Below are 23000 nucleotides of genomic sequence, written 5' to 3'. Positions count from 1 at the left end.
TTGTCGAGATCACGAGATAAACTCTGTAAATAGGAGTGGACGCAATTGATGATAGATTGACTGTATGGCTGGGGTGGCAAAGCCCCCAGCGGATCAGCGCATAGGTTTTCATTGATTGCTACACTAAAGGATGGTGCGTTTCATGCTAACTTGAGCTAAGTAAGAGCTCTTGGGGCATCTAATCCCTCGTGGGGCATTTAAACCCTGAATGATGCCTGACAGGTAACTCTGAGTCTGTATGCCACCCCCAAGACCACAGTCAATCGCAAGCAACAACGCAGCTAGCATGACTAGTCTTGTAAGCGAACTATCTAGCTAGTTAGTAGATTTTTTTTACAATGTTTGCAAACTTAATGACGAAATAACATGAAAAACAGGCAACAACAAAAATATATACATATAAATAATAGAGTACCAGTCAAAAGTTTGGACACACCTACTCATTCCAGGGTTTTTCTTTATTTTTGACTATTTTCTACATTGTAGAATAACAGTGATGACATCAACACTGTGAAATAACACATATGGAATCATGTAGTAACCAAAAAAGTGTAAACAAATCAAAACATATTTTGTATATGAGATTCTTCAAACTAGCCACCCTTTGCCTTGATGACAGTTTCGCACACTCTTGGCATTCTCTCAACCAGCTTCATGAGGTAGTCATCTGGAATGCATTTCACTTTACATGTGTTCTTTGTTATAAGTTCATTTGTGGAATTTCTTTCCTTCTTAATGCGTTTGAGCCAACCAGTTGTGTTGTGACAAGGTAGGGGTGGTATGCAGAGGATAGACCTATTTGGTAAAAAACCAAGTCCATATTATGTCAAGAACAGCTCAAATAAGGAAATAGAAATGACAGTCCATCATTACTTTAAGACATGAAGGTCAGACAATTTGGAAAATGTCAATAACTTTTAAAGTTTCCTCAAGTGCAGTCTCAAAAACCATCAAGCACTATGATGAAACTGGCTCTCAAGAGGACCCAGAGTTACTTCTGATACAGAGGACAAGTTCATTAGAGTTACCAGCCTCAGACATTGCAGCCCAAATAAATGCTTCACAGAGTTCAAGTAACAGACACATCTCAAAATCAACTGTTCAGAGGAGACTTGTAAATCAGGCCTTCATTGTCAAAATACTGCAAAGAAACCACTACTAAAGCACACCAATAATAAGAAGAGACTTGCTTGGGCCAAGAAACACGAGTATTGGACATTAGACAAGAGGAAATCTGTCCTTTGGTCTGATGAGTCCAAATTTGGCATGTCTTTGTGAGACACAGGGTAGGTGAATGGATGATCTCTGCATGTGTAGTTCACACCGTGAAGCATGGAGGAGGAGGTGTCATGGTGCTTTTCTGGTGACACTGTCTGTGATTTATTTAGAATTCAAGGCACACATAACCAGCATGGCTACCACAGCATTTTGCAGTGATACGCCATTCCATCTGGTTTGTGCTTAGTGGGACTATAAACCAACACACCTCCAGGCTGTGTATGGGCTATTTGACCAAGAAGGCAAGAGATGGAGTGCTGTATCAGATAACCTGGCCTCCACAATCACCTGACCTCAACCAAATTGAGATGGTTTGTAATGAGTTGGACCGCAGAGTGACAGAAAAGCAGGCAACAAGTGCTCAGTATATGTGGGAACTCCTTCAAGACTGTTGGAAAAGCATTCCAGGTGAAGCTGGTTGAAAGAATGTCAAGAGTGTGCAAAGCTGTCATCAAGGCAAAGGATGGTTACTTTGAAGAATCTAAAATCTATATATATCTGAATCACCGTGACCCCAACCAACCTCACTACTCACTGGACCCTTATGATCACTTGACTAAGCATGCCTCTCTTTAACCAGTTGGATTTAGGGGGCGCTATTTTAATATTTGGATGAAAAATGTTCCCGTTTTAAACAAGATATTTTGTCACGAAAAGATGCTTGACTATGCATATAATTGAAAGCTTTGGAAAGAAGACACTCTGACAATTCCAAAACTGCCAAGATATTGTCTGTGAGTGCCACAGAACTGATGTTACAGGCGAAACCCAAATACAAATCCAACCAGGAAGTGCCACATTTTTTGAAACCGCCTCATTCCAATGACTCCTTATATGGCTGTGAATGAGCTACGAATGAGCTTACGTTTTCCACGTTTTCCCCAAGGTGTCTAGAGCATTGTGACGTCTTTTTAGGCATTTCCCTTGAAGAATGGCTGTAAGGGACCATATATGGCATGTTGTCACATGTTGTCTCCTGCAGAAAACCTTGCGTAAAATACTGAGGTAGCCATTTTTCCAATTGCTTCTTATGAGAAACTAACTGTCTCGATGGATATATTATCGAATATATTTGTTAAAAACACCTTGAGGATGGATCCTAAAGAACGTTTGCCGTGTTTCTGTCAATATTATGTAGCTAATTTTGAAAAAAGTTTGCCGTTATAGTTGTAGCATTTTTCGGTTGATTTCTCAGCCAAGCATGGTGAAGAAACGGGAGCTTTTTCGCCTACAAAAATAATATTTTGGGAAAAAAGGAACATTTGCTAGCTAACTGGGAGTCTCCTGAGTGAAAGCATCCGAAGTTCTTCAAAGGTAAATGATTTAATTTGGTTGCTTTTCTTATTTTTGTGAAAATGTTGCCTGCTGCCAGCAGAGCCTAGCATAGCATTATGCCATGATAAACTTACACAAAGGCTTGTCTAGCGTTGGCTGTAACGCATATTTTGAAAATCTGAGATGACAGTGTTGTTAACAAAAGGCTAAGCTTGTGTTTGAATATATTTATTTCATTTCATTTGCAATTTTCATTAATAGGAAAAGTTTCTAGGGGTATTTATGTCCGTTGCGTTATGCTAATGCATTGAGGCTATGATTACACTCCCGGATACGGGTTTGCTCGCCGCAACTGGTTAATGTCAATATGCCTTGTCCATTGCTGTTCTGGATAGTGTTTATTGGCTTATTTCACTGTAGAGCCTCTAGCCCTGCTCACTATACCTTATTCAACCACCCACACAGTTCCACCACCCACACATGCGATGACATAACCTGGTTTCAAGAGACAATATCTCACTCATCATCACTCAATACCTAGGTTTACCTCCACTGTATTCACATCCTACCATACCTTTGTCTGTACAGTACACCTTGAAGCTATTTTATCTCCCCCAGAAACCTCCTTTTACTCTCTGTTCCAGACGTTCTAGACGACCAATTCTCAGTTTTTAGCCGTAACCTTATCCTACTCCTCCTCTGTTCCTCTGGTGTTGTAGAGGTGAATCCAGGCCCTGCAGTGCCTAGCTCCACTCCTCTTCCCCAGGCACTCTCTTTTGATGACTTCTGTAACTGTAATAGCCTTGGTTTCATGCATGTTAACATTAGAAGCCTCTTCCCGAAGTTTGTTTTATTCACTGCTTTAGCACACTCTGCCAACCCGGATGTTCTAGCCGTGTCTGAATCCTGGCTTAGGAAGACCAACAAAAATTCTGACATTTTCATCCCTAACTACAACATTTTCAGACAAGATAGAACGGCCAAAGGGGGCGGTGTTGCAATTTACTGCAAAGACAGCCTGCAGAGTTCTGTCTTACTATCCAGGTCTGTACCCAAACAATTTGAACTTCTACTTTTAAAAATCCACCTCTCTAAAAACACCACCTTCCTGCGCCACCTTCCTGTTCAAGTGAGCACAACACAACAAGGTAAGTCCAAAAATGTCTTGTATGCTGCTGCATAAATGATGTAATATGCCAGGGAGATATGTATAATGTAGCTAAGAAAGGAATACTAAGTCTATGTTGTGTAGTAAGCTGTTGGTAGCCCATGTGCTTCACCCTAATAATTTGGTCCCTTTCTCCCTCATAATTTAGCCTACTGTTCTGACTTGGTGGTGCACATGTAGCCTATAGCCTGTTTTAGATAAATGTAATTATCAAATATTGTAAGAGATTTTATTGTCTGCTTATATGCCCCCTTATCCTACGTTCTGACTTGGCTTACAGGGAGAATACTGTAAGAATGGCCCATGTTCTGAATTCTGTCACTGTACATTTCGAAAGTGCTGAACAAATAGTTGTATTGAATACGTCCATCCTAGCTTGCTCATCAATGTCTTAATCAAAATGACTGATTGCCTCTTATGCGCTTGTCATTCCCTTATGCCATAGTTTATACATCTCAATTGTCAGTGGAAATCACATTTGTTTAAGCAAGTCAGCCATATCAGCTATGTTATTTTAAAAGGCAGTAAATGAGGCTGAATGAACTGTGTCGCTGCCAGACAAGGCTCCGCTGATTGCCAGGTGTAGTGGTGGTAAGGACTCACTCTATGGTGCTGAAAAGAAAGCTTTGCTGTTGGGACAGCTTTATGTAGGCCCTAACAGTTTTTTGGGCAACGTTTCTCACCATCATCGTGCAATTAATGTATTGTTTAGTGTTGTGTCATGTAGTGGCTTTGCTGGCATGTATCCCCTAAAAATGTTAGTTTTCCCCACCAAGATGTTCATGCTAAAATCGCCACAGCATTCTTTCCAAATATACTTTTTGTTGTTGTTGGAAGTAGGCTACAGTGCATATTTCATAGCTAGGTTTTTTTGCCTACGAGTTACACTAGCCCACTGAAGTGTAATATTTTGATTATTTGGTGTCATACTGTTCTTCGATTCTGGTACTGGAAACTGTTGGGAAAATTATGATTAAATGTCTGAACAAATAATTTTAAATGGAACTGTAACTAAGTAAAACTTATACTCTGTTTTATTATATCTGATTAACAATATGAGTTCATAAGAAGGGATTGTGTGACACGGACAAGGAGTAATTAAAGTTAATGAACACCATTCCAACTAGGAAGAAACGAATGGGTTGGGGACTGTGTAAACACATAAGGTCATTAGCCTATGGTTGACCCTACAGAAACTTAGCTCTGGGGTTTTTTGATAAGACAGTGAGTATATTCCTAAGTTTTCTGTTGATTAGAACTGTCAGCTCAGTGGTGATCGATAATGTTGAGGGGTCAAAAGTTATCTGGGAGTGTGTTAGTAAGTTAGAATGAACTTTTCACCACACTTTGTCCCGGTCGAGAGGAGGGGATTCTGTTAAAGCAATGAAATGACGTCATGATCTGTATATAAACTTTTGCTCGTGGTTAAGTGTCAGCGCGCTCCGAGAATAAATTGTTACCTATTATTGAAAGACTGGTCTGCGTCTATTTTATGCAAACAAGAATATTATAAATTCTCATAAAATAGATTAAGGGTTTTCAATTGATGAAAGCACATTGGCATAATTCAATTACAGTAACAGAAACCCACAGGGTTTACAAGTCCAGCACTAGCATACCTGATTAAACTCGATTAGTAGCCTAATCATCAAGTCATTGAAAAAAGTTTATACCACTTGAGTCCCCAGGACCAGACTTGAGGAACACGATTGCAGTGTGACGTAGGCCATCAACCAGACCCCTATCACTATCAAGGTCAAATAACACCTACAGTACACACTTCCATATAAAGGTGCATCGAAAGGGGAGCAGTTGGATTCCCACTGGGCACAAACTGGTTGAATAACATTTTTTCAACGTAATTTGTCAACAACAAAAATGTAATCATCATAAGCTGTTGTTTTGAGGGTGAAATTTCAAGCACATGATTATGTTATCATGGTAACCAAATTTCAACATAAATGACTTTTCTATCCACAGTTTTCATTTTAGTAAAGTCATACAGTATAAAAAGAAATCACGACAGCTGTGATGGAAACAGGACTTTTCGGTACAATTGTACAAATGCTGGCAGATAATTTGTTCGTTGGACATGGTGGGATCTTTTTGTGACTAAAATTTATTTTGCGAGAAATGGCAGCGGAAATGCCTTTATGCACAAATATTGATATAATAATCATCATACTGAAGTAAACTTTAGAGCCGCGTGATAATATGGTGTGTGATCCTCCCACTACGACTCTGAAAACCATGCAGTTTATTAGGCGACGGAAGACATAAATTGTGATGAACTTCACAGGGTGGTGAAAGTGTACGGTGATGAGCTTGATGCTCCTTTCCAATAAAAATTGAGGATCTTATTCTGGTGACATAATCGATGCTTGGCTGCCGTTTGACAGATAAAAATATTCTCGCATTTTATCTATCATAATCTCATCATGTAGACTAGCCAACCTGCACAGCAACTCACACTGCATCTGGGAGCTGTTGGCTGGAGCGTACATGCCAAGACCAGAGTAGGCACATTTGCTATTTAACACAAACGTTTTTGCGCAAAAACTATCGGTAGAGTTGAAATGTGATGGAAACACAATGAACTTAACATTTTTAATCGGTACATGAAAACTCAAAAGTCATTAAGCACTGACTTTTATCTGCAAGAAGTCAGTTTGGTGGAAACACCACTGGTGGGACAATGCACATATTGTCTTTATATGGATTTTTGAATATTCACATGAACATATGTTAAATTTGTACCTTAAAAACAACGTCAGCTCTTCAACGTTATATCCACTATCAGAATAAAAACCTATAGGTTGAGCAGCACCTACTGCTGGAGAATATATCTATATAGCACTACCCTTTGGTCTACCATTCAGGGTTTTATTTTCTATTTGATTTTGTAATTTCCCCCCCTTTTGATGTTGTAATTCCCCCCGCACTCCACCAATCAGGCCTTTATGGTAGAGTGGCCAGACAGAACCACTCCCCAGTAAAAGGCCCATGACAGCCCACTTGGAGTAAGCCAAAAGGCACCTAAAGAATCTCAGACCATGAGAAACAAGATTCTCTGGTCTGATGAAGCCATAATTTAACTCTTTGGCCTGAATGCCAAGGATCACGTCTGGAGGAGACCTGGCACCATACCTACAGTGAAGCATGGTGGTGGCAGCATCATGCTGTGGGGATATTTTTCAGCGGCAGGAACTTGGAGACTAGTCAGGATCAAGGTAAAGATGAACAGAGCAGGGTACAGAAAGATCCTTGATGAAATCCTGCACTAGAGCACTCAGGCCCTCAGACTGGGCCGAAGGTTCACCTTCCAACAGGACAACGACCCTAAGCACACAGCCAAGACAATGCAGGAGTGGCTTCGGGACAAGTCTCTGAATGTCCGTGAGTGGCCCAGCCAGAATCCGGACTTAAACCCGATCGAACATCTCTGGAGAGACCAGATAGGCTTGAGGCTGTAATCTCTGCCAAAGGTGCTTCAACAAAGTACTGATTAAAGGGTCTGAATACTTATGTAAATGTATTATTTCAGTTTTTAAGTTAGCAAGAATTTCTAGAAACCAGTTTTTGTTTTGTCATTATGGGGTATTGTGTGTATACACACACACACACACACACACACACACACACACACACACACACACACACACACACACACACACACACGGACACAAAACACTGTTATATACACACATCACAATTGCTGTTACCAAACTCATATGTACTATTGCACAATTTAAACACGTGCAAATCCCCATTTTCTCTGATACAAGTAATGTGTAAATATTGGACTATAAATTGTACCTTCCTGTATTATACTAAAATGTTTATTCTATTCTACTGAACCATTTACTTTATGTTCCTATTCTTATCTTTTAATATTTCTTATTGTTGTTGCATTGTCGAGAAGGAACCTACAAGTAAGCATTTAGTTGGATGATGCATACCACATGTATCCTGTACATAGTACCATCAAAATGTGAAACTTGAAACAATATCACTTTTGAAATACAATAAATACCCTATAATACATATCCTATCAACTATTAAAGTTAACAAATGATATGTTGGATTCACATCTCCAACTCAACAAAAAATACAAGTTCAAGAATGGGATTAAGCCATTGGCTCAAATGAAACTTTCCAAGCACTAGATAGATCTCCTTTAAACGTTGATATTTGGTTGCATTGTCAACCAAACACAATTCAATATTACTTTTGTAATCCGATAAATAGCCTAAAGTTAATTCCATTTTACAAACTAATGTAACAGTCAACTATACATTTCTTCTAATGTAATCATATAAAGCGTGCATGTTCAAGATAACATGCATAGGTCACAATTTCTGTAATAATCTGCGCAGAATATCACACTTCATTGTGATACATACTAGTATTATGTACTTTTAATTTCGTCTAATCTCAATTGCAATCCAGGTCATTTGGTTCTGCTATTAGATTAACCACAGTGATAACACATTCATCTGTTATATAAAAAAATAACCTATCTGAGATTGAATTCCCATTTTAACTTTGATTTTAAATGATTGAAAGCGCAGTGATAGACATTTGGCGACAACTAAACCAAAAATTGTTTTTCCATTGAAATTAGGTTGTGCTTTTAGAAGGTTGAAAGCAGAGTGATAACACATGGAAATTCAACAAACGTTTGGCTGTCTTTTTGAGAGGGTGAATATAGGTTGACGAAGGTAAACTGACATCAACGCACTGCCAGATTGGGACAAATTAGGTTTTAACACGGTTAACAGATATGTGTCTTTGAAAGGGTGACATTTGCCATCTTTGTCACCTCACTCCCCTGAGCTGCCTGTACCCAAAATAACCTCAGCTGTCGGGCCGCGTCTCTGTCCATTGCCATTTGTAGAAGCATAGAGGGATCAACTGTTTTGATAGGGCACCACAACTGAAGGAAACGCTTCTTTGTTCTATATTGTTTAATAAACTTGCCAATACCATTAGCCAATGCAAATTGATCATACATGTTTTATGTAGTTGGTTTTGTGTATTGTGTAGGCTAGATAGTCGGCAAAAACGTTTTACTGACAGTATTTTCGGACCAACAAAGTTGCTCATTGTAATTAAATAAATAAGTCATGAAAACATACTTTTTGGTGAAGGTAAAACTGCCACCACAAACATAAAGCACATTAATAAACATGACTCCTCTAAAATGACAACACTCGATTCCCATTCAAAAATATGACTCATGCCTTATTAAATTAGAAATTATGTTGATCAGGAATTGCAAATTGAATGTCCTTTTAGGTTATTTAAACTGGGAACTGGGTTAGTTCAACTTCAGCAATGATTTGCTCACCTTGAGTCTTCAGCCACTCTGATAAAACAAGCGCTGAAACATGTGAACTAAAACTTCAATAAAGTTTTACAGTCCGTAAAATAATCCAATCTTTGCTGCTGAGATCCAATAAATGTATGTCCGGTGCGTATCAATATCCCTACAATGGTGATTGTGTATCCAGGAAAGTGTAACATTCCCCCAGTCTCCTGCGGTGGGTGGTTGACTACGCTTTCTTTTTTCTAATGTGGTACCTCATGATGCCAAATAGCTAACATTCCTATTTTGGTACAGCCTCCGTTCCAAAATAGACTTGTCATTTAATGTAGAGATAGCTTAGGTGCTGGAGCATGGATCTGGACTAGAGGCCGACTGATTATGATTTTTCAACGCCGATACTGATACCGATTATTTGAGGACAAAAAAAGCAGATACCGATTAATCAGCTGATTTAAAAAGAAATGTATTTGTAATAATGACAATTACAACAATACTGAATGAACACTTGTTTTAACTTAATATAATACATCAATAAAATCAATTTAGCCTCAAGTAAATAATGAAACATGTTCAATTTGGTTTAAATAATGCAAAAACAAAGTGTTGGAGAAGAAAGTAAAAGTGCAATATGTGCTATGTAAGAAAGCTAACGTTTCAGTTCCTTGCTCAGAACATGAGAACATATGATAGCATGCAGAGCAAGGGAAACAACTACTGGAAGGCTCAGAGCGAGTGACGTTTGAAACGCTATTTGTGTGCGCTAACTAGCTAGCCATTTCACATTGGTTACACCAGCCACATCTCAGGAGTTGATAGGCTTGAAGTCATCAACAGCGCAATGCTTGACGCACAATGAAGAGCTGCTGGCAAGACGCATGAAAGTGCTGTTTGAATGAATGTTTCTGCCTACCACCGCTCAGTCAGATACTTAGATACTTGTATGCTTGTATGCTCAGTCAGATTATATGCAACGCAGGACACGCTAGATAATATCTAGTAATATCATCAACCATGTATCGTTAACTAGTGATTATGATTGATTGTTTTTTATAAGATACGTTTAATGCTAGCTAGCAACTTACCTTGGCTTACTGCATTCGCGTAACAGGCAGTCTCCTTGTGGAGTGCAACGAGAGAGAGACAGGTCGTTATTGCTTTGGACTAGTTAACTGTAAGGTTGCAAGATTGGGTCCCCGAGCTGACAAGGTGAAAATCTGTCGTTCTGCCCCTGAACAAGGCAGTTAACCCACCGTTCCTAGGCCGTCATTGAAAATAAGAATGTGTTCTTGACTGACTTGCCTAGTTAAATAAAGATTAAATAAAGGTATATAAAAAAAAAAATTTAAACATCGGTAAATCGGCGCTCAAAAATACAGATTTCTGATTTTAATGAAAACTTGAAATCGGCCATGCCGATTAATCGGTCAAACTCTAGTCTGGACAGGCGTTTTCTCTACCTGACTATCCTGAAACATTGCTCATGCCATATTTATTTGATATCGGAATGAAAGTGACTAACAAAATCAAAATCAACCCTGTGCGGTATTTTTGTGAATACTACAAGTTTAGATAGCTGGCTAGACAAATTAACCGATAAAAAAAATGGCATGGGCTAATTGAGTGGCTGTCAGTGAGTGACATAAAAAAAGAGGAAAACTACTGATGGACAACCAATTTTCGAAATGGCACTTTGTATACTCTACTATTCTAACTATGAACAGTAATTTAAGACACCGACTGAGTTCCAGAAAAAAAAATGAAAATATAAAAAACTACAGAGGCATGCATTGCCTAGAGCACTAAATTCTCTTGTCTCCAAATGGAGCAGTTTATCTAAACTCATTCAAATCAACCCACAGATCAACCCACAGAGCAATTCAAAGAATTGGTATAGAAATCAGAGGAAACACCATTTCATTGGATGGAAGTAGCTGTCGAGCCCTATTCGGAAGGGATCTTTTGGGCAGGTCGGGTAATACCAGCCAGAATAACCTACTGTTTTTTGGCAAACTCCAAGATCCTTAGATAATACTAGTCCCTTGCAAATCATCATCCCTGTTTTTTTGTTACACCCCTTTTCGTGGGGGTAATTGCTGGTAGTTACTGTCTTGTCTCATCACTACAACTCCCACACAGACTCGAAGATCAGGAGCCATGCTCGGCGAAGGTCGGGAGCCATGCTCGGCGAAGGTCGGGAGCCATGCTCGGCGAAGGTCGGGAGCCATGCTCGGCGAAGGTCGGGAGCCATGCTCGGCGAAGGTCGGGAGCCATGCCCGGCGAAGGTCGGGAGCCATGCTCGGCGAGGGTCGAGAGCCATGCTCGGACCCAGAGTCTCTGGCTGCACAAAGTGCATTAGACCACTGCGCCACCCGGGAGGCCCCCCATCCCTGTTTTTTGAGAGAAATGTCTGAGTTTGACAGGTGTTACTCGCGGTTTGAGCAAAAAAACAATAACTGGTTCGATACATTGAACGAAGTTCTGCGTGTAGCCTATATATGAAGGGCCTAAATTTATCAACTTGTGTTGCAAGATTGTGTTGCAACTTTCACAGTGAAGGCTTTTGTTTATACGTTTTGTATGCATTAAAATTATACACCGCCAAATGGATCATAAAAAAATGGGATTTCACTGTTTTATTCATAGCCTAAAGACGCATATCAAGTGCAAGTGCGCTGTTTAGCTCACATGGCTGGGGGGCATTTAATATGTCTTCTACTATGTATCGTTAGAATATCCTAATTATTATGATCACACTTCCTCAATTCAAAAAACATTGGGACACTATACCAAAGATGGTTTCGAAATGTGGGAACTCCAGTTATCAGTGTAGCCAGTTTTCGCCCTGACTTGTTGAGATATCTTTAGGCCTAGAAAAAAACCTGGATGCTTCCTTCATAACTGTCCATTTATATATAGATAAATAAAAAAGAGCATTACAGGGGGTAGTTTGGAAAAAACGAATCCCGTCCAAATCGTCCTCTGGAATAATTTACATTCTGGGATATTACACAACTGGTGGGTCTAATCCTGAATGCTTATTGGTTAAAATCGCATTCCAACCAGTGTCCATTCCACAAATTACCACCGGCTAAAGCTATGACATTAAAATGCTTATTTACTCTGTTCAATCTGACTGTGCAATCACGCTGTCTCATCAGCCCAGCCAGGCACTTTATAAACTTGATCTCTACTATAAAAAGCATCTAGACATTATCTCACATTTCTGTTTTTAGTTTTCAACTATGGAGATTTGTATAAATCTTGCTGTCTAATAATCCAACATTTGCAACATTGTTTCAATATTCAAATTGGATCTCCAGCTGTCCCATAATAAACTTGTCTGGAGTAGGGAAGAGACAGACAGGCAGACAGTGTTTCTCAGCCAATGGAAACCATGAATCAGATGGCATCATTTTCATGGATATATACAAAGAATTGTCCATTGAAAAAAGGTAAAATGAAACGAAGTGCAGCTAGTTTGCAGTCTTTCCAGCTTCAGATTGATGTTATTGTGTTAGCTGTGTTGTTGGCTAGATCCTCTGAACAACAGTGTCCTGACGAGTGAGCAGATTTTCTATGCCAGGCCTCAAGCAACCAAACAGATAGAACAAACTACCATCCGGCTTGGGTAGCAACCCTAGATGTGGAAGGATTAAATAAACTCAGCAAAAAAAGAAACGTCCCTTTTTCAGGACCCTGTCTTTCAAAGATAATTCATAAAATACAAATAACTTCACAGATCTTCATTGTAAAGGGTTTAAAAACGAATGAACATGCACCTGTGGAACGGCCGATAAAACACTAACAGCTTACAGACGGTAGACAATTAAGGTCACAGTTAAGAAAACTTAGGACACTGAAGACGCCTTTCTACTGACTCTGAAAAACATCAAAAGAAAGATGCCCAGGGTCCCTGCTCATCTACATGAACGTGCCTTAGGCATGCTGCATGGAGGCATGAGGACTGCAGACGTGGCCAGGGCAATAAATTCCAATGTCCGTACTGTGAGACGCCTAAGACAGAACTACAGGGAGACAGGATGGACACCTGATCGTCCTCGCAGTGGAAGACCACCTGTAACAACACCTGCACAGGATCGGTACATCCGAACATCACACAGCGGGACAGGTACAGGATGGCAACAACAACTGCCCGAATTACACCAGAAATGAACAATCCCTCCATCAGTGCCCAGACTGTCTGCAATAGGCTGAGAGAGGCTGGACTGAGGGCTTGTAGGCCTGTTGTAGGGCAGGTCCTCACCAGACATCACCGGCAACAACCTTGCCTATGGGCACAAACCCACCGTCGCTGGAACAGACAGGACTGACAAAAACTACTCTTCACTGATGAGTCGCAGTTTTGTCTCACCAGGGGTGATGGTTGGATTCGCATTTATCGTCGAAGGAATGAGCGTTACACCGAGGCCTGTACTCTGGAGCGGGATCGATTTGGAGGTGGAGGGTCCGTCATGGTCTGGGGCAGTGTGTCACAGCATCATCGAACTGAGCTTGTTGTCATTGCAGGCAATATCAACGCTGTGTGTTACAGAGAAGACATCCTCCTCCCTCATGTGGTACCCTTCCTGCAGGCTCATACTAACATGACCCTCCAGCATGACATTGCCACCAGCCATACTGCTCGTTCTGTGTGTGATTTCCTGCAAGATAGGAATGTCAGTGTTCTGCCATGGCCAGCGAAGGGCCCGGATCTCAATCCCATTGAGCACATCAGGGACCTGTTGGATCGGAGGGTGAGGGCGAGGGCCATTCCCCCCTGAAATGTCCGGGAACTTGCAGGTGCCTTGGTGGAAGAGTGGGGCAACATCTCAAAATAAGAACTGGCAAATCTGGTGTAGTCCATGAGGAGGAGATGCACTGCAGTACTTAATGCAGCTCGTGGCCACACCAGATACTGACTGTTGCTTTTGTCCCCCCCCCCCCCTTTGTTCAGGGACATATTATTCCATTTCTGTTAGTCACATGTCTGTGGAACTTGTTTCGTTTTTGTCTCAGTTCTTCAATCTTGTTATGTTCACACAAATATTTACACATGATAAGTTTGCTGAAAATAAACGCAGTTGACAGTGAGAGGACATTTCTTTTTTTTGCTGAGTCTAGTATTCATTAATTTATCAAAATAATGTTTTTAATTAAAATATTTCAATTATTATTTGAATATGTCGGTAACCAGTTGTATAAAAATGATAATTCTCTCAAAGCTGGTGTTTGGAGGATATATTGACACGGTTTGCCAACCCTCGACGAACACCAATGCCAATATATCCTCCAAACACCGACTTCTCTGACATTATATCTTAAATAAATACCAACACAGCACATATACATAACCAATGTTCTCTAGGAACACTAGTCAAGTGCAAAAAGGGAATTATTCTACAAATATCGGATTAAAGATACAGCTGAAGTCGGAAGTTTACATACACTTAGGTTGGCGTCAATTACACTCGTTTTTCAACCACTCCACAAATTTCTTGTTAATAAACTATAGTTTTGGCAGGTCGGTTAGGACATCAACTTTGTGCATGACACAAGTACATTTTCCAGCAATTGTTTACAGACCAATTATTTCACTTATAATTCACTGTATCACAATTCCAGTGGGTCAGAAGTTTACATACATTATGTTGACTGTGCCTTTAAACAGCTTGGAAAATTCCAGAAAATTATGTCATGGCTTTAGAATCTTCTGATAGGCGAATTGACAACATTTGAGTCAATTGAAGGTGTACCTGTGGATGTATTTCAAGGCCTACCTTCAAACTCAGTGCCTCTTTGCTTGACATCATGGGAAAATCAAAAGATATCAGCTAAGACCTCAGAAAAAAATTGTAGACCTCCACAGGTCTGGTTCATCCTTGGGAGCAATTTCCAAATGCCTGAAGGTACCACGTGCAAACAATAGTACGCAAGTATAAACACCATGGGACCACACAGCCGTCATACTGCTCAGGAAGGAGACACATTCTGTCTCCTAGAGATGAATGTACTTTGGTGCGAAAAGTGCAAACAAATCCCAGAACAACTACAAAGGACCTTGTGAAGATGCGGGAGGAAAAAGGTACAAAAGTATCTATATCCACAGTTAAACGAGTCCTATATCGACATAACCTGAAAGGCAGTTCAGCACGGAAGAAGCACCTGCGGCAAAACCACCATAAAAAAAGCCAGTTTGCAACTGCACAAGGGGACAAAGTTCTGAATTTTGGAGAAATGTCCTCTGGTCTGATGAAACAAAAATAGAACTGTTTGGCCATAATGACCATTGTTATGTTAGGAGGAAAAAGGGGAAGGCTTGCAAGCTGAAGAACACCATCCCAACGGTGAAGCACAGGGTGGCAGCATCATGTGTGGGGGTGCTTTGCTGCAGGAGGGACTGGTGCACTTCACAAAATAGATGGCATCACGAGGAAAGAAAACTATGTGGATATATTGAAGCAACATCTCAAGACATCAGTCAGGAAGTTAAAGCTTGGTTGCAAATGAGTCTTCCAAATGGACAATGACCCCAAGCATACTTCCAAAGTTGTGGCAAAATGGCTTAAGGACAACAAAGTCAAGGTATTGGAGTGGCCATCACGAAGCCCTACCTCAATCGAATAAAAAACGTGTGGGTAGAACTGAAAAAGTGTGAGCGAGCAAGAAGGCCTACAAACCTGACTCAGTTACACCAGCTTTGTCAGGAGGAATGGGCCAAAATTCCCCCAATTTATTGTGGGAAGTCTGTGGAAGGCTCCCCGAAACGTTTGACCCAAGGCAATGCTACCGAATACTAATTGAAATAAATAAAATCTGAAAAAAAATAATTCTCTCTATTATTATTCTGACATTTCACATTCTTAACATAAAGTGGTGATACTAACTGACCTGAAACAGGTGATTCTCACAAGGAGTAAATGTCAGGAATTGTTAAAAACTGAGTTTAAATGTATTTGGCTAAGGTGTATTGTAAGGGGTACGTAATTGGTGGCAGTGAAGTCAAACGCAGGAGAGCAGGACTTGGTAAATAGCCGGAGACGTTTATTAAACATGACTACCGGCATACAAAAAACAACGAACACATGGGCAACAAAACCCGTATCGCACCAGTCACGCAATGCACACGTACTTACAATAAACAATTCCCGAAAAGCACATGGGGGAAACAGAGGGAACATATACAACATGTAATTAGGATATTGATACCAGGTGAGTGTGAAAACAAGACAAAACAAATGGAACATGGAAAATGGATCGGCGATGGCGAGAAGATCGGTGACGTCGGCCGCCGAACACCGCCCGAACAAGGAGAGGAACCGACTTCGGCAGAAGTCGTGACATGTATGTAAACGTCCGACTTCAACTGTATAACCCCATCAACTATAATGCGGGTAACATACAGTATGTGCTGACGTGTCAGCCAATGGAATTGTATTGTGCCTCAAAAATTGTACAGCACCAATGCACTGATACCACAGGGCATTCCTCCCATAAATCAAGGCTAAAGAACCCTTTTGGAACCATTTTTCTAAGAGTGTATCCCTCCCACTGTGGGCTTTCCCCCATGGCTGCTCTGCTTAGCTTACTGTATGACTGACAACAGCAGCAGGCCTCCCATTTAAGCCTCCTTATTTAAGCTCTCTGAAACTCTAGCGGAGGGTAATCTTAACATTACTAACTCTCTGTTGCCACGTACTACTTGAATTCTGACTTCTGGTCTTTACTGCATGTCCTGAGCTCACTTGAGAATAATCTGTCCTATAGGACCCTGTAATATAGAGAGTTAATACTCATGTTGAGTATTAAACCAGAGTCAGTCATATTGTAAACTGAAAGTCATGCTTTTGACAAACCATGGAAAGGCTAATACTATGCTTCGGTGACAAGGCAAGATGTATACATTTTTATGCCAATACTGTACCTGATAGGGGTTAGGTGAATTGGATAGGGTCACATAAACTAAATACGTTTGCACTATATCTGCTTTTAGAATGACAGACTGTCAGCACATGAACCGTTATTATTTATTATCAATGAGACCGACACTTCAATGTCATGAATCTTTTCCTTCACACAGACATACATGTGCAGCATTGTAAAGAAACAAATGGCACCTCAGTTGCTTGAGAAGGGGTGGTCGCTTGCTGGTGAATGCTTTTCGGATATTTACTGAGGGGTGTGGAAAAGATTTACAATGCCCCTCCAGACCGGCTGGTTTTATAAGCAAGGCCAGCTCTGATAGCATTCCCAATCATAACAACTCAAGATGGACAGTGAAAGTTGCACAATCACAATCATGCAAACCGATTGTGGGTCACTTTATGTGGATTGTTTTTAGACATGCAATGCTTTGGATAAAAGTAATACTGTAATAAGTGTCAGCATATTATTACAGTAGATTGTCAGAAGCAATCTGTTTGACATTTTAGTCATTTAGCAGATGCTCTTATCCAGAGTGAATTACAGTTAGTGCATTAATCTTAAGTAGCTAGGTGGGACAACCACATATCACAGGCATAGTAAATACACTAATCTTTAAGGTAATATTACATTATGATTGTGTGTGCATTAAGCAAGCACAACCATCGCTACAGCACTCCACCAATCAGGCCTTTATGGCAGAGTGGCCAGACGGAAGCCAAAAGGCACCTAAAGGATTCTCAGACTATGAGAAACAAGATTTTCTGGTCTGATGAAACCCAGATTGAACTCTTTGGCCTGAATGCCAAGGGTCACGTCTGGAGGAAACCTGGCATAATCCCTACTGTGAAGCATAGTGGTGGCAGCATCATGCTGTAGGGATGTTTTTCAGTGGGAGTGACTGGGAGGCTAGTCAGGATTGAGGGATTATGAACGGAGCAAGTACAGGGAGATCCTTGATTTAAAAAAAACTTCTCCAGAGAGCTCAGGACCTCAGACTGGGGCGAAGGTTCACCTTCCAAAAGGACAACAACCATAAGCACACAGCCAAGACAACGCAGGAGTGGCTTCGGGACAAGTCTCTGAATGTCTAGTGGCCCAGCTAGAGCCCGGACAAGAATCCGATCGAACATCTCTGGAGAGACCTGGAAATAGCTGTGTAGTGACACTCCCCATCCAACCTGACAGAGCTTGAGAGGATCTGCAGAGAAGAATGGGAGAAACTCCCCAAATACAGGTGTGCCAAGCTTGTAGCGTCATACCCAAGAAGATTGAAGGATGTAATCGCTGCCAAAAGTGCTTCAACAAAGTACTGTTTTTGCTTTGTCATTATGGGTATTGTCTGTAAATTGATGAGGGGGAAAAAAACTCCTTAATCAATTTTAGAACAAGGCTCTAATGTAACCAAATGTGGTAAGGTCAAGGGGTCTGAATACTTTCCGAATGCAGTGTATTATCTACTGAGTGTGACACCTCCAAGCAGAACTTACTACAGCATGTAGTTGCCTACAGTATCTTTGTGTCCTTTTTTCATTGTGACGTTTTTACCATGAACTATATTGAGTGACTGTTTATTTGTAATGACACATCTACATGTGTAGATTACGACATAATGGGAATGTGTGTGAAAAGAAATAGATTTTTAAAAATGTATTATCATTTTGTTTTAGACAAGAAAAAAGTGTTCTCCAAAAGACACAAAGTGGTTGAAATGCCTTTGTTGCAGAGGATCTGACCCTCCTCTGGCCTTTCAAGCGACCTCACTGTAGATGGCTGTATCATGTTGGCTGTTCAAAATGTGCACCGTGCACGTGTTTTTAACAAGATAACAGGATTAGATATTTCACTGCATGCCCAGGATGTGGCGAGAATGAGACAGTCCCACGTGATGATCCAGCAGTATACTATGCAGGAGTACTAACGTATATACACTGAGAGTATAAAACATGAGGAACGCCATCCTAGTATTGAGTTGCACCCCCCTTTGCCCTCAGAACAGCCTCGATTCGTCGATTCGTTGATGATGTCCCATGTTGACTCCAATGCTTCCCACAGTTGTTAAGTTGGCTGGATGTCCTTTGGGTGGTGGATCATTCTTGATACACAAGGGACACTGTTGAGCGTGAAAAACCCAGCAGCGTTGCAGTTCTTGACACACTCAAACCGGTGCGCCTGGCACTTACTACCATACCCCGTTCAAACGCACTTAAATCTTTTGTCTTGCCCATTCACCCTCTGAATGCCACACATACACAATCCATGTCTCAATTGTTACGAGGCTTAAAAATCCTTCTTCATCCTGAGTCCTTCCCTTCATCTACACTGATTTAAGTGGATTAAACAAGTGACATCGATCAAGGGATCATAGCTTTCACCTGGATTCACCTGGTCAGTCTATGTCATGGAAAGAGCAAGTGTTTGTAATGTTTTGTACGCTCAATATAGAACCTGCCGTTAAGAGGAGGCTTGACACAGTTACATAGGTGACAGTAATGTGCAAATCTGAAAACCTTGTGGAACTTTCAGACAGGGAAATAAATGTTCCAGCATGGCTACTCTGTACAGTCAAAGTAAAGGTAACAACATAACATGCATATAGGCTTACTGTTATGTACAGTATAGATGCCCACTAATTGATATAAAGCCATTTATAAATGTGTGACATTCAAACAGAAGATCCAATTTACCCACATTACCAAATTAATATGTGAAACAGCATAGTTTCCTAACATTCTTCTCCTTGTCAGTTCAAAATGATACAAATCAGTCAAATGTACAGATAAGCTAGATATAGAAATCAAAAGTTTCTGTAGCTGGAAAGTTTTATGGTATGTGCTTGTGAGTTACGAGTTTGTATATGTGATCTGGTGGTTCCTCGACCTAGTGGCAGACAGGCATGGGAATAAAAGGTCTTTCAAACCAGAGTTGCAACACACATTTTGATTGACGGGGGGGGGGAACATGAATCATGAGACGCTTCACAACTTTCCTGGCTGACGTCTTCCTATTTCTAATTGGCCAACACCTTCAGAAACATTCGTCACTCAAGAACACTCAACTCCGTATGTCAATGAAGTGCACTTTTGACAAACTGTGTCAACAATATTGTTTCTATTGTCATCATAGTAACAACAACAATATAGTTAACCCTGAAGCGTATTTAAGGTGTGATCAAACAGATTGAACATAGTTGTATAGATTTGAGGATCAAATCTATGCTTGCATTTCAGTGCAAAGTATAACAGTGGACAGTAACAGCTGCAAAAGTTACATTTGTTGTGTACAGAATGATTGTTCATTATGCTGTTTAAAATAAATATATATCGAATTTAGCAATAAAGTTCTATTTTGGTTTCATCTGACCATATGACATTCTCTCAATCTTCTTCTGGATCATCCAAATGCTCTCTAGCAAACTTCAGACGGGTAGGCCAATGCTCTGATTGATCTATTGAGCAGACGAATTAGGCTTTGTTGAAACATGTAGAAACATTTCAGGAAACAGATTAGGCCAAGTTCTGTATAAACCATGACGACACTTCAGGCGTGGGTTCCCTAGAAACCTGGATTGCTCAACCCTGGATTTCATTGTAAGAACAACAGACAGACTATAAAAGAGCAGAAGTTGGAAGTAGGAATCAGACATGAAGATGAAGGTCCAGGTGAGATCTCTTATCCTGCTCGCTGTGGCTGTCCTGCAGGTCAGATCTCAGAACCAGACTGAGACCAAATATGAAGACATCATCTCAGTTGCTTTGCCTCAGCTACTTCCTGGGGAAGAGCAGGCTTTCCGTCCAATTCTGAACCAGCTCCAAGTTGAGACTGTGAGTATTCTGACAGTATGAATGTGTCCTTCCTCCAAAAAAAGTTTGTGTCATGTTTTATTTAATATTTTTCTTTCAGTCAAGTCAAGGGATAATTGTCTGTTTAATATGCACCATCGTGTACACATTTTCCAAGTCCTTTATTGTGGAAAAGAAACAGAATCAATGTGGGGGAATGACAATTGAAATGAATGACAATACTATAAGTCGCAGTATTGTCTTTGTCTCTCGGAAATCAGTTGAATACAGAGGATGTGGACCAGTCTGAGGTGTCTGTAAGGCTGACCTTCCCCATGCAGGAGACTTTCTGCAGTAAATCACAGGGGCAGCCAGGCAAACCATGCCCTCTGAAGAAAAATGGGGTAAGAACAATTGGATTTTACAGTATTGTGGGGGAATAAAAATCATGGGAAGCAGGAAATGACAAATAATATGCTGAGGTTAACAAATGGCTAATTGTCAATTACTCCTTCCTCTAGAAACTAATGATGTGCAGCATGAAGGTCAGACATCCGATTCTGGAGGCTAGCAACAACCTGAACACTGACCTGTCTACATTTGTTTGTGAATCCATGGACGCAGAAGATGCTTTGCAGGTACTGAGCAATGCAAGTTATTTCTCAACACCCCCGTACCGACATTAGTTAGGATGTCATGATAATGGTAGCCTAACAGTGTCAGATCAGTTGGTCTGCAATCTATAAATGTAGATGTGGAAAGTGCATTATCTGCTTATGAATTTAATGGAGGTTGAACTTCATGTTCCTTGAGATAGTAAACATGCACCTTATTTTACTGATTATACTTGTCTAATTATTCCGATTTTTCACGCCAAAAAAATGCAATTAATAGTTTTCATGATTGCAGCAGAAGATTCAGACAAGAAGAAGCAAAGACAGAAAATGCTCCAGAGGCAAAAATTGTGGCTCTCGTCCTGGGGGTGGCTCCTTAATTGGTCGTCCTGGGGGTGGCTCCTTAATTGGTCGTCCTGGGGGTGGCTCCTTAATTGGTCGTCCTGGGGGTGGCTCCTTAATTGGTCGTCCTGGGGTTGGCTCTCCTCCTGGGGGTGACTCTTTCAATGATGAATTTATCAGAGATCACAGTGATGGAAATCGCTTTGCATAGATCAGCACGCTACAACCTCTGGATAACTGCAAAGAACCCATCTATCAAAGAAATGTCATAAGGTTATTGATCTTTTTTTTTGTATCAACGTACCGTACCTACTCATACATGCCAATTGTTGAATATTATGAAAATTACTTCTAGATTATGTTTACGCCAATAAACTGCAAAATAAGTTTACAAAAGATAATGTCTGTAAAATGTGTTATTTATTTCATGTTTCATAGCAGTTCAGGAATTCAGTTTTTTCAATGTTTTTGTGTTTATTGTTCATTATGCTGTTTCAAATAAATATCACTCAGGCACTCAGGGAAGAGGCTGGATAGAACAGAATGTTGAGGCAGTTCAATGTTTAGTTTTGATTTACATTTGGTTGAGATGTCAACTAGCGTGAATTCACCATGAAATTAACAACAAATGACACCATGTCATTGGATTTTGCTTCAAATTTAGGTGAAAAAAAGACAAAATGCCCTAAAGTTGGTGACTTTTTGCGAATCACTTTTCCACATAGATTCAACTTCATTACATATATTTCTTTGGTTGAAATTATGTGAAACAACATTGATTCAACTAGTTGTTCCTAGTGGGTCCCTTTTATAAGAATAATTATTGTTATTTTAACGGAATAAAACTATATTAACTAAAAAAAAACTACTAAAAAACCTATTAAAAACCTACTTTGTCAAATCAAGACACCTGAAAACAACAGTTTGAAATCATGTTAAAAACCTACTACTTTGAACTGTGTTTCCCTGTGGATTTTTGATCTACGGTCAAACTACCATACCACTATTCACAACCTTAAACATTAAAGGGATGTAAACATGCAGATGTAGGATATTCATTTGACCTACAGTATATTGTCACAGCAAAATAATCTTGCAGCAACAGAATTTGAACGCTTAGTCCATAACGTTGCTTTATTTGTGGTTAGGCTATTAGCTGGCCTAAAGTAAGCTACAGACCCTGGTTCGATCCCGGGCTGTATCACAATTGGTTGTGATTGGGAGTCCCATAGGGCGGCGCACAATTGACCCAGCGTCGTTCGGGTTAGGGTAGGGTTTGGCCAGGACCGTCA

The 23000-nt window shown here is 40.4% G+C and overlaps 1 protein-coding gene across 2 annotated transcripts; it reads left to right on the top strand.

The window, feature by feature from the left end:
- Positions 1–20574: 20574 nt before the first annotated feature.
- LOC135558197 (uncharacterized) lies at positions 20575–22256 on the top strand. 2 transcript variants are annotated; one of them, XM_064991928.1, is made up of 4 exons: positions 20575–20794; positions 21034–21156; positions 21274–21390; positions 21665–22256. In XM_064991928.1, the coding sequence occupies exons 1-4, from the start codon at positions 20615–20617 to the stop codon at positions 21917–21919; spliced, it is 675 nt and encodes a 224-aa protein (XP_064848000.1). In that variant the 5' UTR covers positions 20575–20614; the 3' UTR covers positions 21920–22256. The 2 variants fall into 2 exon arrangements, with proteins under 2 accessions (XP_064848000.1, XP_064847999.1); XM_064991927.1 differs by having other exon boundaries at positions 20576–20794; positions 21662–22128.
- The last annotated feature ends 744 nt before the right edge of the window (positions 22257–23000 follow it).

Source organism: Oncorhynchus masou, chromosome 17, assembly GCF_036934945.1.
Source record: "Oncorhynchus masou masou isolate Uvic2021 chromosome 17, UVic_Omas_1.1, whole genome shotgun sequence".
In the NCBI taxonomy this organism is placed as follows: domain Eukaryota; kingdom Metazoa; phylum Chordata; class Actinopteri; order Salmoniformes; family Salmonidae; genus Oncorhynchus; species Oncorhynchus masou.
This window is presented reverse-complemented; position numbering and strand designations above follow the sequence as displayed.